The following is a 23,654-nucleotide window of genomic DNA, read 5'->3' on the forward strand; positions in this document are numbered from 1 at the left end:
CTCTGTAGATGTGTCATCCCGTGAGTCATCTCTCACATAATAGTATACATTAAAAAAATAACCAAAAAACAACCCAAAAAACCCACCCAACAAAACGGGCACTGCAATTAATTAAAGTACACCGTGCGTATTTTTAAAACTGGACGAATTACGTGCACGCCAAGCCCTATTTTTGGAGAGACCTCCCCATCCTGCCCCCTCCCCCCCTTTCCCCCGGCCATCTGTATGAGTGGCCGCTTCTTTACCCTTTAAAAAAGAATCAAAAAATCAAAAATACGACGGTGAGTGGCCTCGAACCAAGCTCCGGGATCCCCCGACTGACCCTAAGACCACCACCCCAACCCCCCGACCCCCGCCCTCGAGCTGCGGAACACGTGTTAAAACTCCATCCCCAACTCCGGCGGCGGGCAGGTACCGCGCCGCGCAGGGGGGCTCGGCCACGCCAAGCCAAGCCAGGCGCGTCCTGCCGGCTGCGCCACCGCGCATGCGTGGGCAAGCGCAGCAGCTGACTTTCCGCGCTACCTGGCGCCGGGGGGGAAATCGGTGGGGTTAGCTGGGACGCCGCTGCGCGGTTTTTGCGCCCCGCCGCCACCTGTTGCGCGGCGGTACCTGCGCGGGGCGGGGAAGGCCGCACGCTTTCTCTCCATCTCCCAAGTTACTTGGGTGCCGCCGCAACCCCCTTTCCCCGCCCCCCCCCATTCTCCCCGCGGTGCGGTTTCTTGACGGTGTGACCCGCGGCACCCCGGTCCCCCTTCGATCCGCGGCCGGTCGCGGATGTGGCCGCGAGGGGCTGCCCTCGCGCGCCCCGCGCAAAGCCAGCGCCAACCCGCGCAACAAAGGGGCTTCGGCGCTGCCGTCGGACCCTCGGCAGCAACTCCCACCCCGCCGGGAGGAGCCTTTCTGGTCCCGGGAGAACAAACAACAAGAGCAACAGACCCGTCCGGAGGTTTCTGCTTTTGTCCGCGGGTGCCCCCGCCCCGGCCCCGGCAAGGTGTGCGGCCAGCCCCCGCCCCGCGCCCCGGCTTCTCCGCTCCCGACCGGCTTCGGGGGGGCGGGAGATGTTTGGGGGGCGGGGGGGGAGGGGGGAAAGGCTGGAGACGCTCGTGTTTCTCCACAAACTGTGTTGACAAGCGACTGCTGAAAAGGGCTGGGAAAATTACATCTCGTCTCTGGTGGGGTGAAATATGAAACATGTAATCTAACGGTTCCTGGAGAAGGAGGGGTGGGGTGGGGGGAGGAAGAGGGACTTCTCTCCCTCTCCCTCTCTCTGTTTCCCTGCTCCGGGTTCCTGGTTGGATAATTTGGGTTAATACTAGTGAGTGAGCCTTTTGCTGCTTCAAAGGGTATTTCAAGTTGCCGGAGCTCCTCCCCTCCGCACCGTGTGACAACAACAACTCGTCCAGCGAGCGAGCGAGCGAGCGGCGGCGGCGGCAGCCAGCACTTCCCAGCTCATTTTCTCTCTGTCATTCCCCTCTCAATCTTTGATCAATGTACTTGCCAGAGAGAACCGAAGTCCTTCAAACCTCCTCCTTTTCACCTTCGTCTTTAACGTGGTGCTAGAGCAAGGACCACAAAAAGAAACTGCCCTCCCCCTCCCCTCGGCCCCAGCCCCGCCGCCCGGAGCGGACTTCTCCTCCTCCTCCTCCTCCTCCGTCCCCACTTGCGGGACACTTTGTGCGTTTCTCTCTCTCACTCTGCCCCCTGCTCTCTCGCTCGCCGCAGCACCTGATCCGGGGTTATCCCCCCCTTCTTCTCCCCCCCTCCTCTCCTTTCCTCTTTTTTTTTTTTAATTTTTTTTTTTTTTAAATTTTCCCCTTTCCCCTGCGTGTGTGTGTGGGAACTTTCCCCCCCTCCCCCTGCCCCCCTCCGCCGTATATGTGACCATGGCCGTACCGGCTGCTTTGATCCCTCCGACCCAGCTGGTCCCCCCTCAGCCTCCGGTCTCAACTTCTGCCGCCTGCACCACCACCACCACCACCTCCTCATCGGCCACCTCCTCTCCGTCTCCATCCATCGCTCCCCCGCCGGCCGCTTCGGGGACAAACCTATTCCGGCCGGAGCCCATCGCAGCGGCGGCGGCGGCGGCCACAGTCACCTCCACCACCAGCGGCGGCGGCGGTAACGGCAGCAGCGGCGGCAGCGGCGGCGGCAGCCCTAGCCTGGGCACCGGCGGCGGCGGCGGCGGCAGCAGCGGCGGCGGCGGCGGCACCTCCACTCCTAATGCCAGCGCGGCCAGCACGGCCAGCAGCCTGCCCGGCAAGCCCGTGTACTCGACCCCGTCCCCGGTGGAGAACACTCCCCAGAATAACGAGTGCAAGATGGTGGATCTGAGGGGGGCCAAAGTGGCCTCCTTCACCGTGGAGGGCTGCGAGCTCATCTGCCTGCCCCAGGCTTTCGACCTCTTCCTGAAGCACTTGGTGGGGGGCTTGCACACGGTCTACACCAAGCTGAAGCGGCTGGAGATCACGCCCGTGGTCTGCAACGTGGAGCAGGTCCGTATCCTGAGGGGGCTGGGGGCCATCCAGCCCGGGGTCAACCGCTGCAAACTCATCTCCAGGAAGGATTTCGAGACCCTCTACAACGACTGCACCAACGCCAGGTAACAGCCGCAAGGCACACGCACACCCCGCGGGCGCCCCCCCCCCCTCCTCTCCGCCACCGCCGCCCCCGTCCCACCCCCGCGCGGTGCGGCCCGGGCGATCGCTGCGCCGCTTCCCGCTGCCACCGCGCGGGCCCGGGGGGCGGCCCGCGCCCGGCGGCCACATGCGCTCGCCCCTCTCCCCCTCTCCTTCGCTGCCCCGGCGCCCAGCCGGCCTCCTCCGCAGCCGGCTGCGCCGCTTCTTGGCGGGACGGAGGCGGAGAGGGAGGAGAAGGGGTGTTTCTGCCTCCTTCCCCGCGTGCCGTGCAAGTGTCTCCCTGTCATTGTCCCCTTCTCTCCCCCCGGCCGAGCCGTGCCGGGGGCTCGGGGCGGCCGCGGGCAGAGCAGCCCGCTGGTAACGCGGGGAGCGGAGGGCCGGGGGGGAGGGGCCATGGGCACGGGGTTGGGGGGAAGGAAGGCAAAAAGTATTTTCTAACCGACCCCTCTGCTCAAGTTTATCCCTGGATGTGTCTTTAGAACGGGCAGCCCTGCAAAAAAGCTGCCCGAAGGGTGCACAGGAGTGGGCGGGGAGCGGTCCGGGGCGGGGGGTGGTGGTGGTGGGTGGGGGGGGTGGTATACGGTGGGGACAGGGAGTGGGGTTTCGCGTGAATGGGCTGGGGCGCGGAGCAGAGGCCGGGCAGAGGGCCCTATCCGGGCTGGATGGAGGCCACTTGGCCATCAGCTGCTGTCACATATCCGAAGGGGCACGTGCACTTTTTGTATAGGTCTACACGGCAGTTGCCACATGGCGAGTGTGGAGGGGGGGGGGGGGGATACGGGAGGGCGGGAAGACGGCGAGGAGGAGGAGGTGGTGGCGGCGACTGGTTTGCTTTGGGGTAGCGGGAAGAGGTGCCAGGCTGTCGGTCTGGCCTGCTCCCCCGGGAAGCAGGGGGAGGGGGTGGTGTGGGGGGGGTGACGGTCCCCGAGGAGCAGGTGCGAGCGGCTCCCGGCCTCCGCCAGCCGGGAAGGCGGCGACGGGGGCAGCGGGAGCGCGGAAGGGATTTGGAAAGGCTGAATCACGTTACCGCGCAGAATAACGCGGGCGCGGTGGAGGGGATGGCGCCAGGGGCGGGAGGGCAGCCCTCCGGCTGCGGGCGGTGCTCGGGTACCGGCGCGCTGCCCTGCCCGCTCACCCCGCGAAGGGGGGTGGGGGAAGAGGGGTCCGAGGAGTGGTGAAGCCCCAAACTTGGCACAACTGGGGAGGGATGTTGGGGGGGGGGGGGGGGGGAAGGAAGGAGCTGGCAAAAGAGGAAATTCCTGCTGCAATAGCAGCCTGCTTTGCAACTGAGGGCGAAAGCCTGGGGCTGTTATCTCTCAATCTGTAGGTTACAGGGCTGAATCTGCTTCATAAAGAGAAGGGATCGCGTAACTGCCGTGACCCCGAGATCTGAGCGGTCGGAAGCGCCTCCAGTACCCGGGTTGGGGGGTGGGGTGGGATGTGTGTGTGTTTTTTGGGGGGGGGGGGGGGGGGGGGGGCAGCTCTGTCTCTGCGGTGCCAGAGGGGCGGTGGGAATTTTACCAGGGAGCGAAGGCTCGCCGCCGAGGAGGTCGCAGGCAAAGTCCCGATGCTACTTTCAATACGCGCAAACAGACGAGCCGGGCTCGTTTCACTTTCCCATTGTCACATTTCAAGGTGCAGCAACAGCCAACACGTGGGGAATTAACCCCGTGCGGTGCCGCGCTCCTTCCCTCGCCTGATGGAGGGGGGTGTGTATGGGGGGGCTGTGTGACTCCCTCCTTCCCCCCTGCCTGCCGGAGCTGGGGTAGCTGGGACTCCTTAGCACCGAGCCAGGCGAGGCAGAGCGCTCGCTCCGCAGTAGCTGTTGCTAGATGGATGGCTGAAGTTCCTGAATATTCAGGGCAGCAGGACAAAACAGCCGGGAATAACTTCCAAGCGCTGACATAACTGTAGCTGCTCGGGTAACTCTGCTGTTGTTTCATGTGGAATCAACATGAATATTAATAGCTGCTCTTAGGTTTTTGGGTTTGGTTGGGGTTTTGGGTTCGGGGTTTTTTTTTGTTGGATTTTGGGTTTTTTTTGGTGTGGCGTATAACTTGTAAAAACTCTGTGCGAGTTGCAGGATTCGGTCCTTAAAATAAACCAATGGAAGTTTTATTTTGCTACGGCCCTACTGTGTCAATTGTAATTCCAACATCTGAAATTAAAAACCAGATAAACTTTTTATTTTTTTTGGGGGGGGGGGGTGTTGTGTATTGGGGGGAGAGATTACGGGGACACCAATGCCTGGACTTGGCAGGGTTGTAAAAGGGTTTGGCAGCCTGGTTGTAACATGGGCTGATAATGTCAACAGCACAGAATCGGCCGTGTTTCAGCTGTTCCTGAGGTCTGCTGTGTTACCATCCGGCGTCGTAGGAATTACAGGAGTGGGTTCAGAAGTGGAATGGGATCTGACCCTTAAAAAGCGTAATTGTAGTAGACTTATTTATACATCCATTAAGCAAATAACTTAATGGAAAGGATATACAGTAGGTATGCAAAATGTGTTATTACAGTATAGAGGAATAAAGCAAAGTGGGTCAGTGAGTTTTGGTCAAAACGGATGATATCATCAGAAGATAAAAGTGTATTTACTTTCTGGGTTTCCTCTCCAGTATGTTTCATTCTGTTTCCTCTTCTCCAGCAAATAATATTTTTTAAAAAAAATTTTAAAAATTATTTCTGACGTTCCAGTAATTAGGCAAGGATATTTTGATCTGTTTGGTTTAGTGATTTATGCGACCTTTCCAGGCTCTCTCAGCTACTGCATACTTCAGCCGGGTGATGTCTTTCTGTATCCTGGGTGGACACTTAACTGTTGAGACGGAAGCGAGGAGAGCCAACTCCATCCTAGCGGCTAAATTGTTCTACTCATCAGATTCAAAAATTTTGAACCAGCATCTTATCACTGTTATATTTGTCTCATAATCAGCTGATGCACTCAAATACACTAATCCCTTTTTTTGGAAAAGCTTCGCCAAGGTTAATACGTTATTTAATCAAAAAAGGCATCCAAATAAGGCCATTACTTTGTTGTTCTTTAAATGGACTGAATCGTTAGTTGCCAGTTGCTGTGGAAATAATTTGTGATAACTTATTTTGAGACGGAAAAGTTTCAGGCGTGTTTTGCCGAAATGATACATTTTAACTGTGATATTGCTATTTAAAAAAATCAATAAACCAAAAATCAATAAAACACCAAGGGATTTTCTATTGAATGCTTAATGTGGAGGTCTGTAAAGTGAATTGGTTTCTGTGTTTATTTGTGATACTACTAATAATAACATGATACCAAAGGACCTTTTTCTAAATCAGGCGTCTGTATCAGTTCACTGGAAAAACAAGCTTCCGTTAGGGAAGATGACTTTTCTTTTCTGGACATACTGACCTTTGCTTTTATTTTCCTCATAAAAAGCACTGGCCGCTGAACAGAAATCCAGGAAATAGCAAACTGTGCGTTTAGCTTACATTCCGATTAAACGGTTTGACATTAATGGGATGCTAGAAAGCCATATGCCAAATGAACAGGGGAAGGATAAAGGCAAAACATGGAAAATATTTAAAGCTACTAGATGCCAATCGAGTCAGGTTTCTTGAATGTGTGCTTGAAAGAGAGTAGCGAACTGTGCACTGGATGTCACCTGCCTAGGATTAATGACCTGGAAGCTATTGATCCCAGATTGTTTCTGGTCTCTTGTGTTTTGAGCACTTGTCGTGGAATTTTACCATGCTGGGTCCCTTCGTGGAGTTTTCCCGTAGACCTTAGGCTGCCTTTGGATCGTGTCCACCCCGAGTAAAGACTAAAAAGCGTGTGCCTTCCTCTGACCTCCCTCCTGTGGCCAGGATATGTTAATCTTTTCTGACATTTGAAGATGATTTTGAATGAGTTCACTGACATTCATACTTAGAGTGGGGAATTATTTGCACTGTTTGGGAGCTATTTACAAATTTTTGGGAAGCAACCTAATTGATTTTTGAGTAGAAAGGGGGAAAGATGCAAACGTGAAGCAATTCTCTGCACAGTCTGTCTTTAACACGGCAGTTGCCCTGTCTCCTTTTGCTATCTTCTGCTCCTCTCAATTTATGTGGACCTAGCATGTGCTTGTTTACCGAATACTGCACGCTCACGTAGGGTTTTTTTCTGTTTGTATTAATTAAAGGAGTATCTCACCCAGATGGGTTAGTAGAGATCGCAAATATTTTAAATGAACAGGTCAGCAAGTGCAGCTGAAAGGAATGTCAAATATATAGTATCTGTGGTTTATATTGATGACCTTCCTTCTTGCCACACATTACTAAAATATAATCAGCAGAAATATGGTAGGTTTTACAAGCAAAGACGACTTCTGGAAGGCCAGAGGATAAATTGTAGTAACTATAAAGAAGGGCTAAAAGGTTTGGAGGTGGCTTCCTGAGACTTAAGAAAACCCTAAAAGACTCCAGCTGCTTGCAATAGCGGAACTTTAATAACCATCTTACGGCATTTATTTAACGGTAAATATTATAAATTAGAAGCTGAGATCTTTGGACTGTACTTACTGCAACAGAACAGACTATTTATCCCTTTAATCTCATACTTAGTCTCTGGCAGTAGCCCAGTATCTGGTACTTGAGGAAGGGAACACTTTTCCCCCGGTAAACGTTTGTTGCCCGTTGTGCAGTACTGTCGGTGCTGTTCTTGCGCAAGGATGCGATGGGCATAGAGGCATCTTTTTTTTCCTGATTGCTTTGCATGATTTTCCTCAAGTATTTCAATATGATTAACTCCTCCTTTATCTCGTAGCTATGAATATTGGTAAAGTTTGGGGTTCTTTTTAAAGAAATCTTTTGCCGGCAACTGTAGTTTATATAAAAACACACAGTTTTGTTGTCAGCTTTGTACCAACTTTCTGCACGAGAAGGGACTGCGTGAAAGCACAGCAAACAGTGTTGTTAATTACACAGATCTCCCATCTCTCTTCAAATGCTCCATTCAGTCTTATGTTCCCCCTCTCTCTCCTTGGAGCTACCCCGGGAGTGATGAACTGGGGCTGCTGGTGCCTCCTGGGATGCTGGGAGCTACAGGGTGCCCCACAGCGTGCCACCTATGGGCCAGCGATTGGAGGGGGGTGATGTGGATGGGGATTGCTGCTCTCATGAGGGTCCTCAGCACCAAAGTAAACCAAAATGCACTAAAAGTAATCTCATGTGCTCCTTGTCTGCCTCACGTTTTGCAACCTGGAGAGTGTTCTGAATGTTGGTTGGAAATGATAATTTTGTTTGACTGCCATTTAGTATTTCTTCTGTTTTCTCCTGTTACTAGATCGTTCCAGCCGGCTGTTTTTGCCTATCGCTGCGATTCATCATCTAAAGTGAATTGCATATGAAGCAGAGAATTGTCATACACTGGATTGAATTTTAATATTTCCCCCTTTGAACTATATTGTAGATAGATTAAATTATTGCTGCAATCTCTGCTGGTCTGCTACAGGTAAATCTCTCTCGGCGTTGCCAGCATTGCCTCTTCACGGAGGAGCTTTACAAGTTTAGCTGTAAAAATTCGTTTCTGGCTGCAGGATAGCAGAGGGAGTAGTCAGAAACTGCCGAGTTCTATCAAAATTGTATGAGCCAGCGAACCGAGAGTCCGAAACAACCCTGATGCCTGCCTGTTTTTAAGCAACAGGACTGGATTTAGATCCTCTTTGTTCTTTTATAAGTTAAATATGTTTTGTTTTAAAAATAACGTTTGGGGCATCTGCTTTGCATTATGAGTTAATTCCATTCATTGTTTTAAAATAGTTATTAACCTTTTGCAAATTATATACTGCACACGAACAGTAATTTTTTCAATAATCTTTAAATGTGCATACTGTAACAGCGCCATAATGTGGACTGACATAATAGGAATTGACAGTAAATTTTTAGTTGCCTAAATACGCATTTAAATGATAGAGCTGAAGAGTCATCTGCAGAAAGCTATTATGATCCAGAGAGTTAATTTATATATAGATAATTTCTCCAGCATGCATTAAGGAAGAATTTTTCTTTTTCCATTACCACTTAAATTATTTTCAAAAATCCTGAAACATAAACCAAAAAATCTTTATATTTAGAGTCAATGAATGGCTGTGACTTGAAACGATAAAATCCAGGTTGCTTCAAGGAGTAACTTTATCCTTAACCCACTAAGTTCTGCGTATTTATCTGATATGGTGCTCAGCCGGGGGCATCTCCTAACAAGTGCTGATGTTTCATTTCATAAACAGTGCAGAATGTTGAAGTGTAATCTGTTAAATACGGAATTTTAGCTTTAACTCGGAATAGCTGTGAACTGTTCTAAACTTTTGTTTTTTTATAATGGATGAAAAAGAAAACAGGGTAGTTACATATTTTCCATAGCGTAAAGTAGAAAAATACTGTCACTGTATTTCATGAGAGGAGGAATCAGTTTTTGACCATATGGTTGCATCCCAATTTGGAATTCTTTAAATTACCGGTAGCATTGAGCTGGAAAACTACACCTGGGAGGGATAACTTTGTAAATGCTGAATACTTGCATTCTCTGCTGTGATTTTCCATCGGTCTCTTTTAGAGGTGGGATGTTGGACTGGAAGAACCCTGAGTGGCAGTTCAGGACACATTCACCAAAACTAATGAAACTGCTTTGCACGAGCTGCGATTGAGGAAATGGATCACAGACCGTATTTCGGTTCACATTTCTTTAAACGATGTTGTTGTGATAATTACCTGTAAGATTCAACATCCCTCTGCAGCAGGTGTATGAATATATACGGTACAATTCGCAGAACTGTATGGAAAGATGCTGTGAATGGTGTATCCGAACAGTTTGTCAGGAATAAACAGAAACTTTCAGAAGTAGTCTAAACCTGTTTTTTAGGATTTTTGATGTTGTGCTTTTCATGCAATAAAACAGTCTGAAGTTTTTACTGTGCACTGAGAAAACTCCTGTGGGTAACACTTAAATAACTTCCTGTTTGTTATACTGTTTAAGGGTACCCTGTTCACCCCAGAACTAATTTACTGTAGATAATTTCTTTGCACCCCGTACACTTTGCATCTTCCTAATGAAGAAGAAAGTTATTTTGGTATGAAAAAAGAAACACATTTTTTGTTACAAATACTAAACGGTGAGGTTTTAGGTCCATTGGAAGGGTGAAATTCGCCATAATCCAGAAACAGTGCAGTTAAAATTTCTCAGTGTGCCTTGCCACACTTAACTGGATATTCTTTCTCCATTGAAATAAGCATATGTTTATGTCCTTAAAATTTTATTCATCCTTAGAATTTATAGAATTACTCTCTAAATCAGCCAAGTGGATGAATTCCGCCTAAATTCCGTCTGATCCAAAAGCAAGCTCAGGTTCAAGCAAAGCTTTCAGACTAGTTTTCCTTTTCACATCATACTTTTACGTGATACTAAAGAATACTGAAAGAAAATACACCTTGACTGTTAAAGACTTAGATTTGCTCCTTGGATTTCTATGACAAACTGTGAGGGCCATACATAGGTGTGCGTGCAGGCTACCTGGCTGACAGCGTGACAGAGTTAAATACTAGAATTGGATGGGGCTGGAGAGAAGGGGGGAGGAAGGGGAGTACATGGGACTGCTGCAAACATTTTAGCATAATTGACAACTAAAATGTGTTTGTAACATTGCAATGTCATGATTGAAGTTCATAACTCTGCAAAATGTTCACATTAGAGCACGTTCTAACGGCACTGTACTGAGAACAGGTAATAGGTGTTCTGCATCGGGACCAAAGACTGCTGTTTGGGGCATGTGTCTTGGAATGTGCCTGTATTTACAAATTGCTGTAGGATAGAAAATATTTTTAAATCTTGCTTTTGGGAAATGTTTTGCTTTCTTACCTTACATAAAGCAATTATAAGGGATCAAAGAGAAATTAGTTGTATATAATAAACTATAGAGGGAACACGTCACATAAATTATTTTTATTATTAATTACATCTTTTGGAACTTTGATTTCATATTGTACACATACTTGCTAGTTTTTTTTAATAAAAAGCTAGATCATTATTGTATCTAGAGGACAGAAAAGCAGTTTTCAGGTAATAGGTACTGTATTTTTAACATGTACAAACAATGCATTATGTTCCTATATATACTAAATCTTCTCAGGGCTTATTAAAGGAGTATTTTTTAGAAAACATAACTAAAGCTATTATATATTTGCATTATACTTTTTCAAATGAAGTGAAAATACAAACTTAGTATTTTAATTGTTTTTATACCGTGCTCTAATACATGACCAGTGTTACCTGTCCATATGAAGTATATAATTGGTTTCCAGTCTTACAGTCTGCTGTAAAAACCTTTCTTTGTTGGAGAAGGTCACCTGTAGGACTTAGCTATTTACATTAAAATAAAAATGCTGTGGTTTTAAACCATGTGCTTAACTTGGTTAAGAATGTGGATAGTCCTGTTGCTTTCAATAGCCCGCATATATCTTTTAAACTAAGCATATGCAAAATATATTTGGAAGTGCTATAAAAGAAGCAGTTGACATCTTCGGTAGAAAGCTGTCTTACTGTATGCAGTGTTGCATTTGTAGGGACGTTTGAAAGCACTGAAAAAGTGCTTTAAATTTGGTGTCCTGTAAATTAGCACTTGTTGCATAAAACAGATGCATGGTACATTTTTTAATGATTTTTTTTCCTTTTTTTGTTGGTGAGAATCATCGTCTTTTGTATTCTTTAAATTTAGGACATCATGGCAACGTCTTGGCAGGAATGAGTATCAGAATTTGGTGTGACCCCTGGCTTTGTTACCCCTCTGCTGAGATTTTCTGTATTCATTCTACAGAGCATGAGCAGCCTACTCCTTTTTGGAGGGAACGGCCGCTTCCAAGATGTGTGCCATGGCTGTCAGTTTTCACATTTTAGTTCTGATACTCACTGATAGTTTGGAGGGAAGGAAGCGAAACCATTTTCCAATTGTTTTCTGTTTCCTTAAATTTCTGCTTATAAGAAAAAAAAAAGGGGGGGGGGAGGAAAATACCTCAGGTGGTATTAAGTGTATAATGACTGATACAAATTAAAAGCCGTATGTTCTCTATTGTTTTTAATATATATTTTCCCCCTAGCTTGTTGGAACTGTTTTTATGATCTGGATGACATATAGGAATACTGTGTGTCTCTTGCCTACCGCTCAAGACTAATGCCACAGTTCTGTTGCGTTGTTCGTTCTATGTTGTTATAGTTCAAAGCGAGCTCCCTTTTTTTTTGTTTTGTTTTGTTTTGTTTTGTTTGCTTAGTTTTAGTGTGGGTTTTTTTTTGGGATTGCTTTTTTTAGGTTACACTCATTGCTTTTAGCAGTCCAGGTTAAAAAATATATGTGAAATGCTAATAAATTATTTTGGTTTACATTATTTGGTATTGAGGACTGCTAATGATTCTACTTACTCCCTTCAAAATTAATTTGCTTCCGAAATATTTTGTTAAAAATACAGTGGTAGAAAATTTCTGCTACAATAATTTGCAGTTTGAAGTATAGCTGCATATAAAGTACATTTTTGAGAAGCTGTGAGGAAAATGTATTAGAAATACTAATTTAACAGCACATTGCTGTTTCAGGAGCACGTATGCAAATTGTGTGAAAAAGGAGCTGTAAGATTTCCTGGAAAGGGCATTGATGAGGTTTTTTTAGTTGAGATGTTTGGGTATAGCCACAGCTGTCGGATTGGCTGTAGGCCACCTCAAGGTACAACAGGTGGGATGTGGCTAAGAATTAATACACTTTCAACAGATTTTACCTCATGGAGCTTCTCTGGCATCATCCCGGTAGAGTAGAGGAAAGGGTGAAATTTGTCTCCAGAAGAAGCAGCAGCCCACCTCCATAGCATGCAGAGCTCAGGTTAACACATGCTGAAAAAGGAATTTGCTTAAAGACCCTGAATATCTTCTCTGTTACCCTTCCTCTGCTCTTTGAATCTGTTTTTAAAAGCTCCACCAGTGTCTGTCCCTATGAAGAAGCCCATGCAGAGATCAGTCTTCCTGTGGGTTGAGACAGGGCAGTTCTCGATGCCTTCTCACCTTTGGTCTGCATATGGGCTTCCAGGCATGCATTAGAAGGTGCTTTCTTGGAGTTGCCTGATACACCCTATACATAGGCTGGTCAAGATTTAGTAGACCCAAAAGGAGTATGGTCCCATATGGGGCGAGGGATGGGGGTTGTGTGTCTCAGTTGAGTGGTCAGACTCAACCCTTGGTCACGCTGGCCTCTTTGTGATGAAGTCCAGGGCCTAGTATGCAATGCATGGGACATGAGGTTAAATGCAGTAATTTCAGGTTGTTCCTAGAGGAGTGGAGCCTCCGTGGCATTTAGTTTCCTGCTGCTCAAGCCTTTGTTGGTGTGGGTTTGCCAAGTACAGGTTTCTTCTTTTGGTGACCCCTTCTATGATTTGTCTCATTGAGTCTTACTTTACATGTTTTATTACCGAAATTAGGATAATACAATGGTATTACGAGAGGTAATAAAATAATAGTTATGAAATGCACTGAGGCATACATGTATTCACAAATATTCCAAAGTATGACTACATGAGTAAAACATTTTGACATTAAAAGAGAAGGATGTCGTCAGTTGAAACTGCTAGTGGTGTTATGTGATAAGGTCGTCTGTTCGTCTGCTTGGTGTGCCAGCTGATGGAAGAAAGAGACTTATTTTTCTAGAGGTGAAAACCATAGGCATTTTCATCAGCTTAAATAAAAAGAGCCAATACTGTTTTGTCAAGTCATGTTTCACCCCCATAAGTGGTTTTCTGCGTGGATGATGTGCTGTAATCGGGATGGGTCTATCTTTTCAGCTCAGCTAATCGTTTCCTTTCACAAATCCAGAACGCATGCAGATTTGAACTTGTAGCCAGGAAGAAGTGCTGCCATGCTTCAAATTGCCAAAGGACCTCAAGGGACAGAGACTTGACCTGGTTTTATGAAACCATAGAATTACATTTATGCAAGTTACCCCATGGGAAAGGAATGAACTGATCCCAATTCACTGCTAAATACTGGGGCCTTATGGGTCACATTTGAATTCTCTCCTACACCTGTTTTTCTACTAAATTTTTCTGAGGACATTTTTAGAAACTTGCTTTACATTAGGTATGGGTCACGTGCCTAATATTTAACAGTTCAGTGTTCTAATTCTTTAAAATGTCTAATGGTTTCTCAATATAATTAAGCTGCAAAAAGTTTAAATTATAGAATTTGTTCAGTAAAGGCTAAATCCTCAAACTCTGAACTCTCCTCTGGGTTTAGTAACTTAGGCTTCGTTTTCCAGTGTGTGAAATCTGTCCATAGTTGCACAGCAGGCGATAGCTTTAATCAATATGTGTTACATGGGCTGTAGAGAAGAGAGTGACTCTGCAGATGGGTCATAGAATGTGTTAGGTTAGAAGGGATCTTTAAAGGTCATCTAGTCCAACCCCCCTGCAATAAGCAGGGGCACCTTTAACTAGATCAGGTTGCTCAGAACTTCATCAAACCTGACCTTGAATGACTCCAGGGATGGGGCCTCCACCACATCTGTGGGCAACCTCTTCCAGTGATCTACCACCCTCATAGTGAAGAACTTCTTCCTTATGTCTAATCTAAACATACGTTGATCTGGTTTAAAGCCACTGCCCCATGTCGTATCACTGCATGCCCTTACAAAGAGTCCCTCTCCAGCTTTCCTGTAGGCCCACTTCAGGTACTGGAAAACTGGTCATTAGACTGCAAACCAGGGACATTGAACATGTTGGCTGAAGGTTCAAAAAGTGTTACTCAGTGAAACTGTTAATAAGAAGACACCAAGACTTCTTTCTTCCTTCTCCAGGATTGCATCTGTCCTTCCCTCAATTAGACTGCAAATTTGGGACGTGGAAGATCAGGGTTGAGGCCTTCTCTTGGACTCAGTGAGGGTAAAGAGTAGGTGCTACCATGGCTTTCCTCTTCCGGTACTTTGGTTTGAGCTGGAAGCGTAAATACCCTAGGCTGTGTGCTTACCCCTCTCTGGTGAGGTCACAGGGTACTGAAGGCACCCCAAGTGTTACTGCCAGTGTAGTGCTGAGTTGGAATATGCCAGCAGAGTTGAAACAGTGACTCCTAAGGACAGGGAAGGGTTCCCTAGTACATCTGAATACCTGGAACTATATGCTTACATTTAAATTAGAAGTAGTTTGCATTTGGATTTATTTAACAAAGTAAGCTGAACTCTGTTCAGCTGAAGTTTGCCTCAGCAGTTACTGTGCCAGAGAGGCTCTGATTCTGCCTTCTGGAAACCTTTTCCTATTCTCAGGCAAGCTTTTCAAACAGTACAGTTTGTATTAAGCCATGAATGACTCTGCTGGTCTGGATATGCAAACTGCTTTGTGAGGCATCATCATGGGACTGTTATTCATGGCCTGTGCTTCCTTCAACTGGCAGAGTGAAGGGCAAATCTTCTAAATGATGATTACTTATCACCCTTACGTATTTATTATAAATGTGTATATAATGTCCCTTTCTAATTCACCTCAAAGAAGTGGTCATATCGATCTCTAAGCGCTTTTTTTTTTTAGTCTTGTCTCTTAAGTCAACTGTATGCTTCTAATGATTCAGTTTTTGTTGATGCCAACAACAGGTTTGAGTACTGCGTGATGATACCTGAGTAGGTACAGGGGGATATTTTTTTCCCAGGAAGAGAATGGGTTCATTCCCAAATTATTTTTAATGGAGGTCCAGTTGCATTTGAATGTTTTTCTTAAGCAAATATTTGCTTGGCTTTTTCTTTGTAGTTCTGTTACTCGTAAGTTGGATAGAAGATGCATTAGCTTTACTATATCCAGATTAAGTTTAAATCAGAATAGTCTTAAGGCTTTTGATTTATCAATAAAACTTTTGGGCTGCTTTCTGATTTTGGTGGTAAGGAAGGGAAATACTTAAGAGCAGCCTGTAGGGGCAATGAATGCTTCATTGCAACTGAAATGTTTCTCTTAAATTCTCCTTGCTTCTAAACTAGAGAGGAAAAATGCCTTTGTTACCTGTTTAACTATGAAACCACTCTGAATGAAGGAACAAATTCAGATCTCTGGGTTCTGAAATCCAAACTCTCCCATTCCTCCTCTTTATTTCCACAAACACCCCCCCTCCCCCCCCCAGCTCTCATGATCTTTGAAGAGAATGAAGATGAAAAGTTACAGTTCTTCATGGAAGCTCCATTTTGTTTGGCACCTTGAAAACTTTCAAATACAGAGGTTCCTTGGTGGGAAGCAGCAGTTGCTGCTAGCAGTAGCAGTATGACAAATGCCCCAAGGCTATGGGCCTGGGAACACGCTGAAGAGTAGCATAGTAGAGAGACAAAAGTGAAAGGCTGGTTGACAGCATGTTAGAGCAGATTTACCCAGTGTTATTATTACATGCAACTTTATAATTTTACATATGTATGATAAAATTTTCAGGCTTTGGATTGCGAATATTGTAAGACTGTGTTTAGAGTAGTGTGCCTGGGAAAGCGAGCAAGAAGAAAAAAGGTTTGCTTTGGAGTTTGGTGTAGTTTGAGATTCTTGCGGTTGAGAGATGCTAGATGGGAAGAAGGTATTTGTGTTTTTATTAAGCACTTGAAAGAATGGGTTACCTCCATCTCCCTTAATCGCCTCTTTTCTGGGGCTGGTATGCTTATGTAGGTAAAAGAACTTGCTGTTAGAACTGAGTTTTGCTGATTGCTCGTCCACTAAACACTAACGTGCAACTACCAGGCATTGAGTAATGCCTCCGCATGGGCTCAGCAAGGAGAGAGACTGGAACTTGTTAGATACCTTTTTTTTTGGAAGTTCACTCTTGTTTGGAAACTCTTGCCTATGCTTTGTATGGTTCTGTGTTTACTTCAGAGGCAGATAGCTGCAATTCCCAGGTTCCTTCTTGCTTTCCCATATCGCATGGTATGTAATGAATACAGTCACTGTGATATTCGATTGCATGTAATAGACTTAATCTTGTCAGCAGGAAGGAAACTTCGGTTTGTGTAAGGAGGCCTGTTGCCTGTAACCTCTCAGACAATTTGTAGGAATCCAATTATGCAGGTCCTTAAATATTGTCGGTATCGGTACCCACTTGTCATAGCTAGCAAAATCTTCATAAGCTGGAGTTTCACAGATACTGGCAACCAAGTGTGGGGATGATCAAAGAGCACTATTTGTAATCAAGATGTGGGTTAGGTGTTTATAAAACAACCGGTGGGTGCTTGTGTGCATGTGAAATTTGCTTACACGAGTAATCCCATTGATTTACATGAGAGCATTCATGTGACGGAAACAAGTTCAACGCGGGAACGTTTAGAAGATGGTGACCTTAGGAACGGAACAGTCGTCTTTGGAAGGATTCAAAGGGTGGTTATTAAAACTTAAAGCTGAGAAGTGCTGTTTGAAGGCAGAAGCAGCTTGAAAGATGTTTGGGGAGCTCACCTGCCACATCATAATGCGTTTTAAGGACGCCGGGTAACTCTGCCTCAACTTCCTCCTACTTCTTTTTGGGGGGGCGGGGGGGTGCAGTGGGTGGGATGGGGGAAGGGATGGGAAGGAGGGCGAGAAAGGGACGGTGACAGCGAGGCTGTTTGTTTTTCCCGAAAGTTGTTTGTGATTTCAGGTACTCATGGGAAATCTCTTGATCAGATTCACATCTGTTCCTGTCAAAGTGGGTGCTAAGATACCGGTCACCCAGCAACCATGTCCAAGAGGGAATTGGGCCGATAATAACTTCAAAAAGGAATGACAGATGCTAGATTAGGATGAAAGACAAAACGCATGAAAAATGAGCTTGTTAGAATAAAAAAATTGTTCAAGCACCTTCATGCAAATTAAATGAATATTGAACATTTGCATGCAGTAATTTCTACTTTTTCTGTTGATTGAGAAGAAATAAAGATGGTACATATAACAACATAAATGTAATTTTTTTTTTTTTTTGCACCAATTAACATACAAAGCAGTATCTTTCTTCTAAAAATGAGATTAGCCACCTGGGTGCTTGGCTGTATCCCACATATGTCACAACATTTTTGTAATGAGTATGCTTCTGTTGAAGGAACACCTTATCTAATTCTTCGTAGCAAAACAAACAAGAAGGCAACCTTATATTAATTTTAAAATGCTTTAGGTTAGCGTGGTTCTGGATTTTGCTTTTTTTTTTTTTTTTTCTTTTTTCCAGCTGTGGTTTTCAGAGCTGAATTATTTCCTGCTGTCCTTGAATTCAATCGGTATAATGTGCATTAATAAAAGATCACATAAGATGAGTTCAGACCAAATGCTAAGGTTTCCTATTGACTGGTCAAACAATACGTTTTTTTAAAACATGATGTCTGTCAGGGTAACATGAAAAAGAAACAGTTACATTTCCATGCCTATGTATTAAGATAATTTAAATAATCTAACAATTTTATTATTGAAATGTGCCTATAACAATCAGAATTTGGAAAAGAATGATAAAATGTTCTGATTGAGAAAGAACTCTGTGTCTTGGTTTAGCAATGTCTAATGTGGTCACGTACAGAAATTGATTTTCTTCAGAAATTAATTAATTTTTCATATCGCCCTAAGCTGCAGTTAAAAAGAGTGCATACTTGTCTGTTTTTTCCAGAAATATTGCCTAATCATATTAATACCATTGCCCCAAGGATGAAAAGATAATTGTACAAATGCATTTGGAAATATGTATCACTGAGTATTTATGATTAAATTATGCAAATGACCCAGCTCTCATCCTTTCCAGACCCAGATTGTCTAATTAGGATTGATATGCTGAATAGATGTTCCAGAATTTGAATACAAGCATGTCCAAAGAGCAGAAAATTGGAAATGACAAGGCTGAAATGCTAAGAAAAGTGTCTTTCCCTTTTATACTTTACTAATGTGGTGTTAGCAGTTGCAGTTTTTCCTTTGGCTATGTGGTGTGACTCATGTGTCCTACAAGAAATAAGTCAAGAAAGAAAAATCAACTTTCATAAATAGCATTACTTTGCTCTGGACTTATTTTTCTTTAAAAGTCCGCTTACTTATTCTTCTGTCCTTTAAAGCTTTGTAGCCTTCATGTTAAAATAATGATGTATTCCACATAAATTACTTCTTAATTTGGAGCACTGTTGTTTGTAGCTTGTCTCCAGCTGCTGGTGCTAGATACTTAGCTCGTAAGCTTCTCATATATTCAGATGAGATTTACACACCTAACGTTTTTAAGTTTGGTGAGTTTATTTGATTCTTATTTATTTGACTTCACAATTCCTTAACGTAATAACCTTTTTTTCTTTCTTTCTTTTTTTTTAAAGAAGAGAACTGATGTCTCATTAAGCTTGTTTATGGGCATTCCGAGTTGGAAAAAAAAAAAGCTATCAGCAAGTCTACAGCGTTTAAATCCCTCTTCTTCAGTGGGCTGTTTGTTCATTTATCGCTCTTGGGAAGCTGGGAGAAGAGCCCGGTGAGGAGCAAGGAGGAGTAGTGAACTGTCAGTACTTCAGCCATTGTTAGCAGCGGGAGTCGCTCCCTCTGAACTCTGTTGGCTCCTGCTTCCCATCTGCGGGATGATGGATTGCTATGTTTAATACATTTCAGCTTTTGTCTGTCATAGTGCGGATAGACAGCGCTATCAATGATTTCAGCACTGATTAGAGGGCTGGTTGTACCCACAGCTATTGGGCAGGCACCTCCCAGAAATGTTTGATGTAGGAACTCGTTGGCACTCTCGCCATGCAAATGAGTCGCTCGGCTAACTCGAGGTGGTTTTAAAACACCTACAAAAGACCGCTGGGAATTGCTAAATGCACGCAGCCCCCTCTCGCCCCTGCCCGGAACAAAATGCAGACACCCCCACGAGTGCTTTGGTACCAAATATAAACCCTCATCTCCAGCTCAGGGAGAAACGCCTCATGCTTTTATTAGACTGGGGATGGGAGCTGGGATGCCTTCCAGGGGGTTGTGATGTCAGCGGCGGTCGGCCCATCTGTACTTAAGTGTTTGGTTACTGGTGATACGGTAGGAGTGCAAGGGTTCTGTTGAAGCAGCAAGATACGACATGACATGTGTCGTACGAGGATTTGCTGAGCCGTGGGTGCTTTGTGATTCACAAGTCCACGGGCTGAATGATTTTAGCCACCAGAGAAGTCGCTGTACACCAGCACAACATATGCCCTGGAGTATCTTCTAATAATTATAAAATGGTGCAGTGGACATGTAAATTGGGGAAAAAAATAGGATTGTGTTGTAGGCATCATTTTAGAGAAGTGGGTACGTATTATTTTCATTATTAGCATTAATTTTCCACTCTTAGAAGAAATTGTTATTCAAAATCTTAAGTGTGAAACAGTATTGTATTAGAAACAAATAAATAATTATGCTTGTTAAAGCATGTAATACTGACTTTAAAAGATGCTTGACCCAGTTTTCCTGATTTGGACCATTGCCCACCATGACAGGCCAGGCTGAGGATAACTTTTGCTTCATTTTGAACTGTGGGAGGATGGGAAGTTAAATCAGAAGATATTAATCATCCTTGATTTAGCTTTCATAGTAGGGATTTTAATTTACAGACCCAGAAGAATGAGTAACTAATAAAAACTATCAGTAGCAGAAGTAGAGAAATTGCCAGGGTTAAATCTGTTTTCTTTACCCCTTCTTTGCTTTTCATTCACTGGACTGTGGCATTGTTTGGTCATACCAATGTTCAGCTTCCATGGCCCTGTTTATTGGCAGCGGTTTGCTGTCGTGCTTGCTGGAAATCCAAGCTCTACAGCAGAGTCGTGGGATGCCATTTTTATTCCTTTTTAAGATGGTCCAGGCAGTGGCAATGCTCATAGGGAGGAGTGTTCATGCTAATTAAAAGCTCAAGTTTACCTTTCAAAAAAAATATTGGCAATATGCCTGGGAGAAAATTCTGTCTTCACTCACCATTTTTAATCTACTTGGCTGTTTGGGGTTATCTTCTTAGGAGTTGTCTGGTTTTAAAAGTTGCCTGGATGTTGAAGTAGTTTCTTTGACATCATTCATAAGTGCTCACATGCCATATAGGCTGATCAGGGGATCTGATGGGTTTGTGGAAAGGAGTATCAGTAATAAGGAGGGGAATAATCTTGGAATTTACAGCTGCCAGCTTTTCTCAATTTAGGCTCCTCTCCTTAGAAATGCCTGTGTTGCAGTCAAGGAAGGAAACTTGAGGCATACTCTGCAAATCTAAGAGAAAAGTAAAAAAAAAAAAAGATTATGTATAAACATGTTTAAAAATAAACATGTTTAATTTAGAAAACCTTTCCTAATTTATTTTTCCCCTTCCTTTAAAATAAATGGCATTTGGCTAGAGATACTGAACGGGGTTGTTGTTCTGCAGAGATCAATAGCAGGAGCATTCATACATGCAGAGAGAAGAAATAACAGCAGCCTGGAAGTTAATGAAAAGCAAGTATGAAATAAATCCGTGTATTAGTTGGTGATGTGTTAATAAATGTATCACATAAATATGATAGGTAAAGGAATCAGATAAATGGCTCCTTAATCGGATAAAATATCTTCTGTTGTTTATATTCTTTCTGTAGAAGTAAGTCTGTGATTTACAGCCTTTTTTGATAGCGGGGTTGGTTTAGGTAATTTTGCCTCTCTTCTGTTTCCTCCAGGCACTGTGATGGCATTCCTGTACAGCTGTGCCTGTACAACTGCACACCACTATCTTCTGCACGGGATCAGGTCTAGGTTAAAAATGCTGCCCGCTTACCCCTCCTTTTTTTTCAGTATTATTTTTATTAATCCTCATCTGTTTTGGGAAAGCAGCTCACCACGTGTTTTCATCAGCAGTCGTGCTGTTACAAGTGAACAGGCACCAGGGACAGAAATGAATGATGGTGATGGGGTGGTGGTGGTGGTGGGGAAACGGCGCCTTCAATTTTATGTGTCGTCGTCCCGTGTGCCATGAAATTGTCCCGTATCCTATCTGCAGTGTCCTGAGCCTAGGCTGGGAAATGAACTGTGGATTGCACAGTGGTTCTAACACTCTATGTGTAAGGAGGGAACGGGGAGGGGGGTGGGCAGCACTAGTGAATGAAGAAGTGAAATTTTTGAAAGAAGAAAATATGAATGCAGTGATAGCCGCCATCCTGGTTTCGCCAGGGATAGAGTAAGTTTTCTTTTGGTGTAGTGCTGTCTTTTGGATGTAGGATGAGAATTATTCTCATTATTTCAGAGAATAATGCTCTTTGGGGCATACTGCACAGTGGGAGAACCCTAGAACTTAGGTTGAGCCTATGTCTCTGATGGTGGAGTGAGGCGGAATGAAAGCCCTAAATTATTCTGCTTTCTGGAGTGGACTTTCATCACTCATACCTCTTGCCTTCTTTGGGACTGTTTTCTCCCCTTGTAATGGCATATCCATTAGTACAGAAAGCATCTTCTATAGCTGTGCAGGATCTGACGGTGCCACTTAGGCTTCTGGGTTCTGATACAGGATAAAATTACTGACTACTGTTTTAATGCGAGCACCCAGTTCACACTAGTCCTTCCGAATGTTAATGGTGATGGAAATACTCTGTTCTCTGTAAGGAAAGCTAGGCTATGATAGATAACCTGTGCACTTTTTGCAAGCTATGTTGATAGGATTGTACGAGTTTGTACTTATTTAAGAATGCTCTTATTATTTAGAACAGAAACATCGGTGGTTTGTTTTTCTTGTTTTAAACACCAGTTAGTTGGTTTCTTCAGCAGGTTTTTTGCAGACGTGACGGAAATGGGTCTAAAGCCATACAAGACCCTTGGCTTAGAGAGAGCCAGTGGGAAGCTCAGCAAAATTTGCCTGAGTAGGCATGGCTTCAGCAAAACTTCGCTGTGTTCAGAATGGCCCGGCTTCACTGCAAAGTGGGTTCCACTGTGCTAATCCTCTTGGAATGCAGCAATTATCACCTACCGTATAGGTGTTAAGTGCTGAATTTCAAAGGGATTATCACTTTCCTCCTTTAGTGGCTAAGCAAGAAGAGAAAAGTTGTTAGTACTTCTAAGGGGAAAACGAGGGGGGTGTGGGGGGAGGAAAGAATTTTCTCTTGTTTTCTTTCTGTGGTTGCCATCAGTCTGGCAAAAGATGAGCAAGCTGGGTTTTGCTACAGCTAGTTACTTTGGGTTTGATCTTTAAGAGCTCTGAAGTCATTCCTCCCTCTCTCCCCCCCTCCGAAGTACCGTTCTTTTGTGGAAAGAAGTAAATATAACAGAATAAAACCTGGAAGTTATGTAGGTGGACAAAATTATGTAGGAATCCTAGAGTTCCCTATACACTTAGAGTATACTTTCATAATTGGAGACAGTACTAGAGATGTTCAAGAATTTGTAGAAGTTGCTATCTTTTCAGTCTAAGAACGTAATTGATGGTTTTATTGATACTGCAGACAGAACATTATCCTAAAACTGGTTTTATGCCTATTTTTCCACATCTTTTTCTTTAACTGACGTGTCAATATTTTGTTCTTCTACTAGCTCTAGCTACAATAGAGATAATACTGATTTCACATGGTTGTTGGATAAGGTGGGATTAATGTCCTCAACTCCTTCCCTTTTTTTTTCTTTTTTTTTTTCTGTTTTTTCGCCTTTCATCCACCCCTAAGGATGTCATCTGTGGTTACTTCCGTAAGTGCTTGCTCCTGCAAGATTGATCTCCGGTGATCTATTGTCTGGGTACATAATGGGCAATGAAAGCAGAGCAGAACCCCGTGACCCCACGAATGTGCCCTGGATACCATGCAGCAACCGTTGGCAATGCTCCTTCCATATTTGATTTTCAGATGATGAGTTCAGTTTCTGCCTAGAAATAAGATCAACATTCCTCAGTGCCATCTAGTAATTAGCAGGCCGTGTATTAAGCTTTTCTATCTGCTGTGTTTGTTTTTCAGTTACAAAAATTAAAAAGAAAAGGCAGGGGGGGAGACACGACGACACTGCAGTTGCACAGGGACAAGTATGTGCACTTGCCTGTACCACTGAGGTACATTCTTAAGTAAGAAGAGAAGCTAGAGATATGGTTAC

General features: G+C 44.3%; 1 protein-coding gene across 4 annotated transcripts in view; it reads left to right on the top strand.

Moving 5' to 3' along the window:
- Nucleotides 1–1,883: 1,883 nt before the first annotated feature.
- Nucleotides 1,884–23,654, top strand: part of DACH1 (dachshund family transcription factor 1) — a gene marked incomplete at its 5' end in the record, with an annotated part of 366,559 nt that continues 344,788 nt past the window's right edge. For all 4 annotated transcript variants that reach the window (XM_084279482.1, XM_084279483.1, XM_084279484.1 and 1 more), the window contains one exon: nucleotides 1,884–2,599. In XM_084279482.1, coding sequence (XP_084135608.1) covers nucleotides 1,884–2,599 — 716 coding nt within the window. The remainder of the gene's footprint in view (nucleotides 2,600–23,654) is intronic.

This window comes from Gallinula chloropus (assembly GCF_964237585.1).
Source record: "Gallinula chloropus genome assembly, chromosome: 1".
Classification (NCBI taxonomy): Eukaryota; Metazoa; Chordata; class Aves; order Gruiformes; family Rallidae; genus Gallinula; species Gallinula chloropus.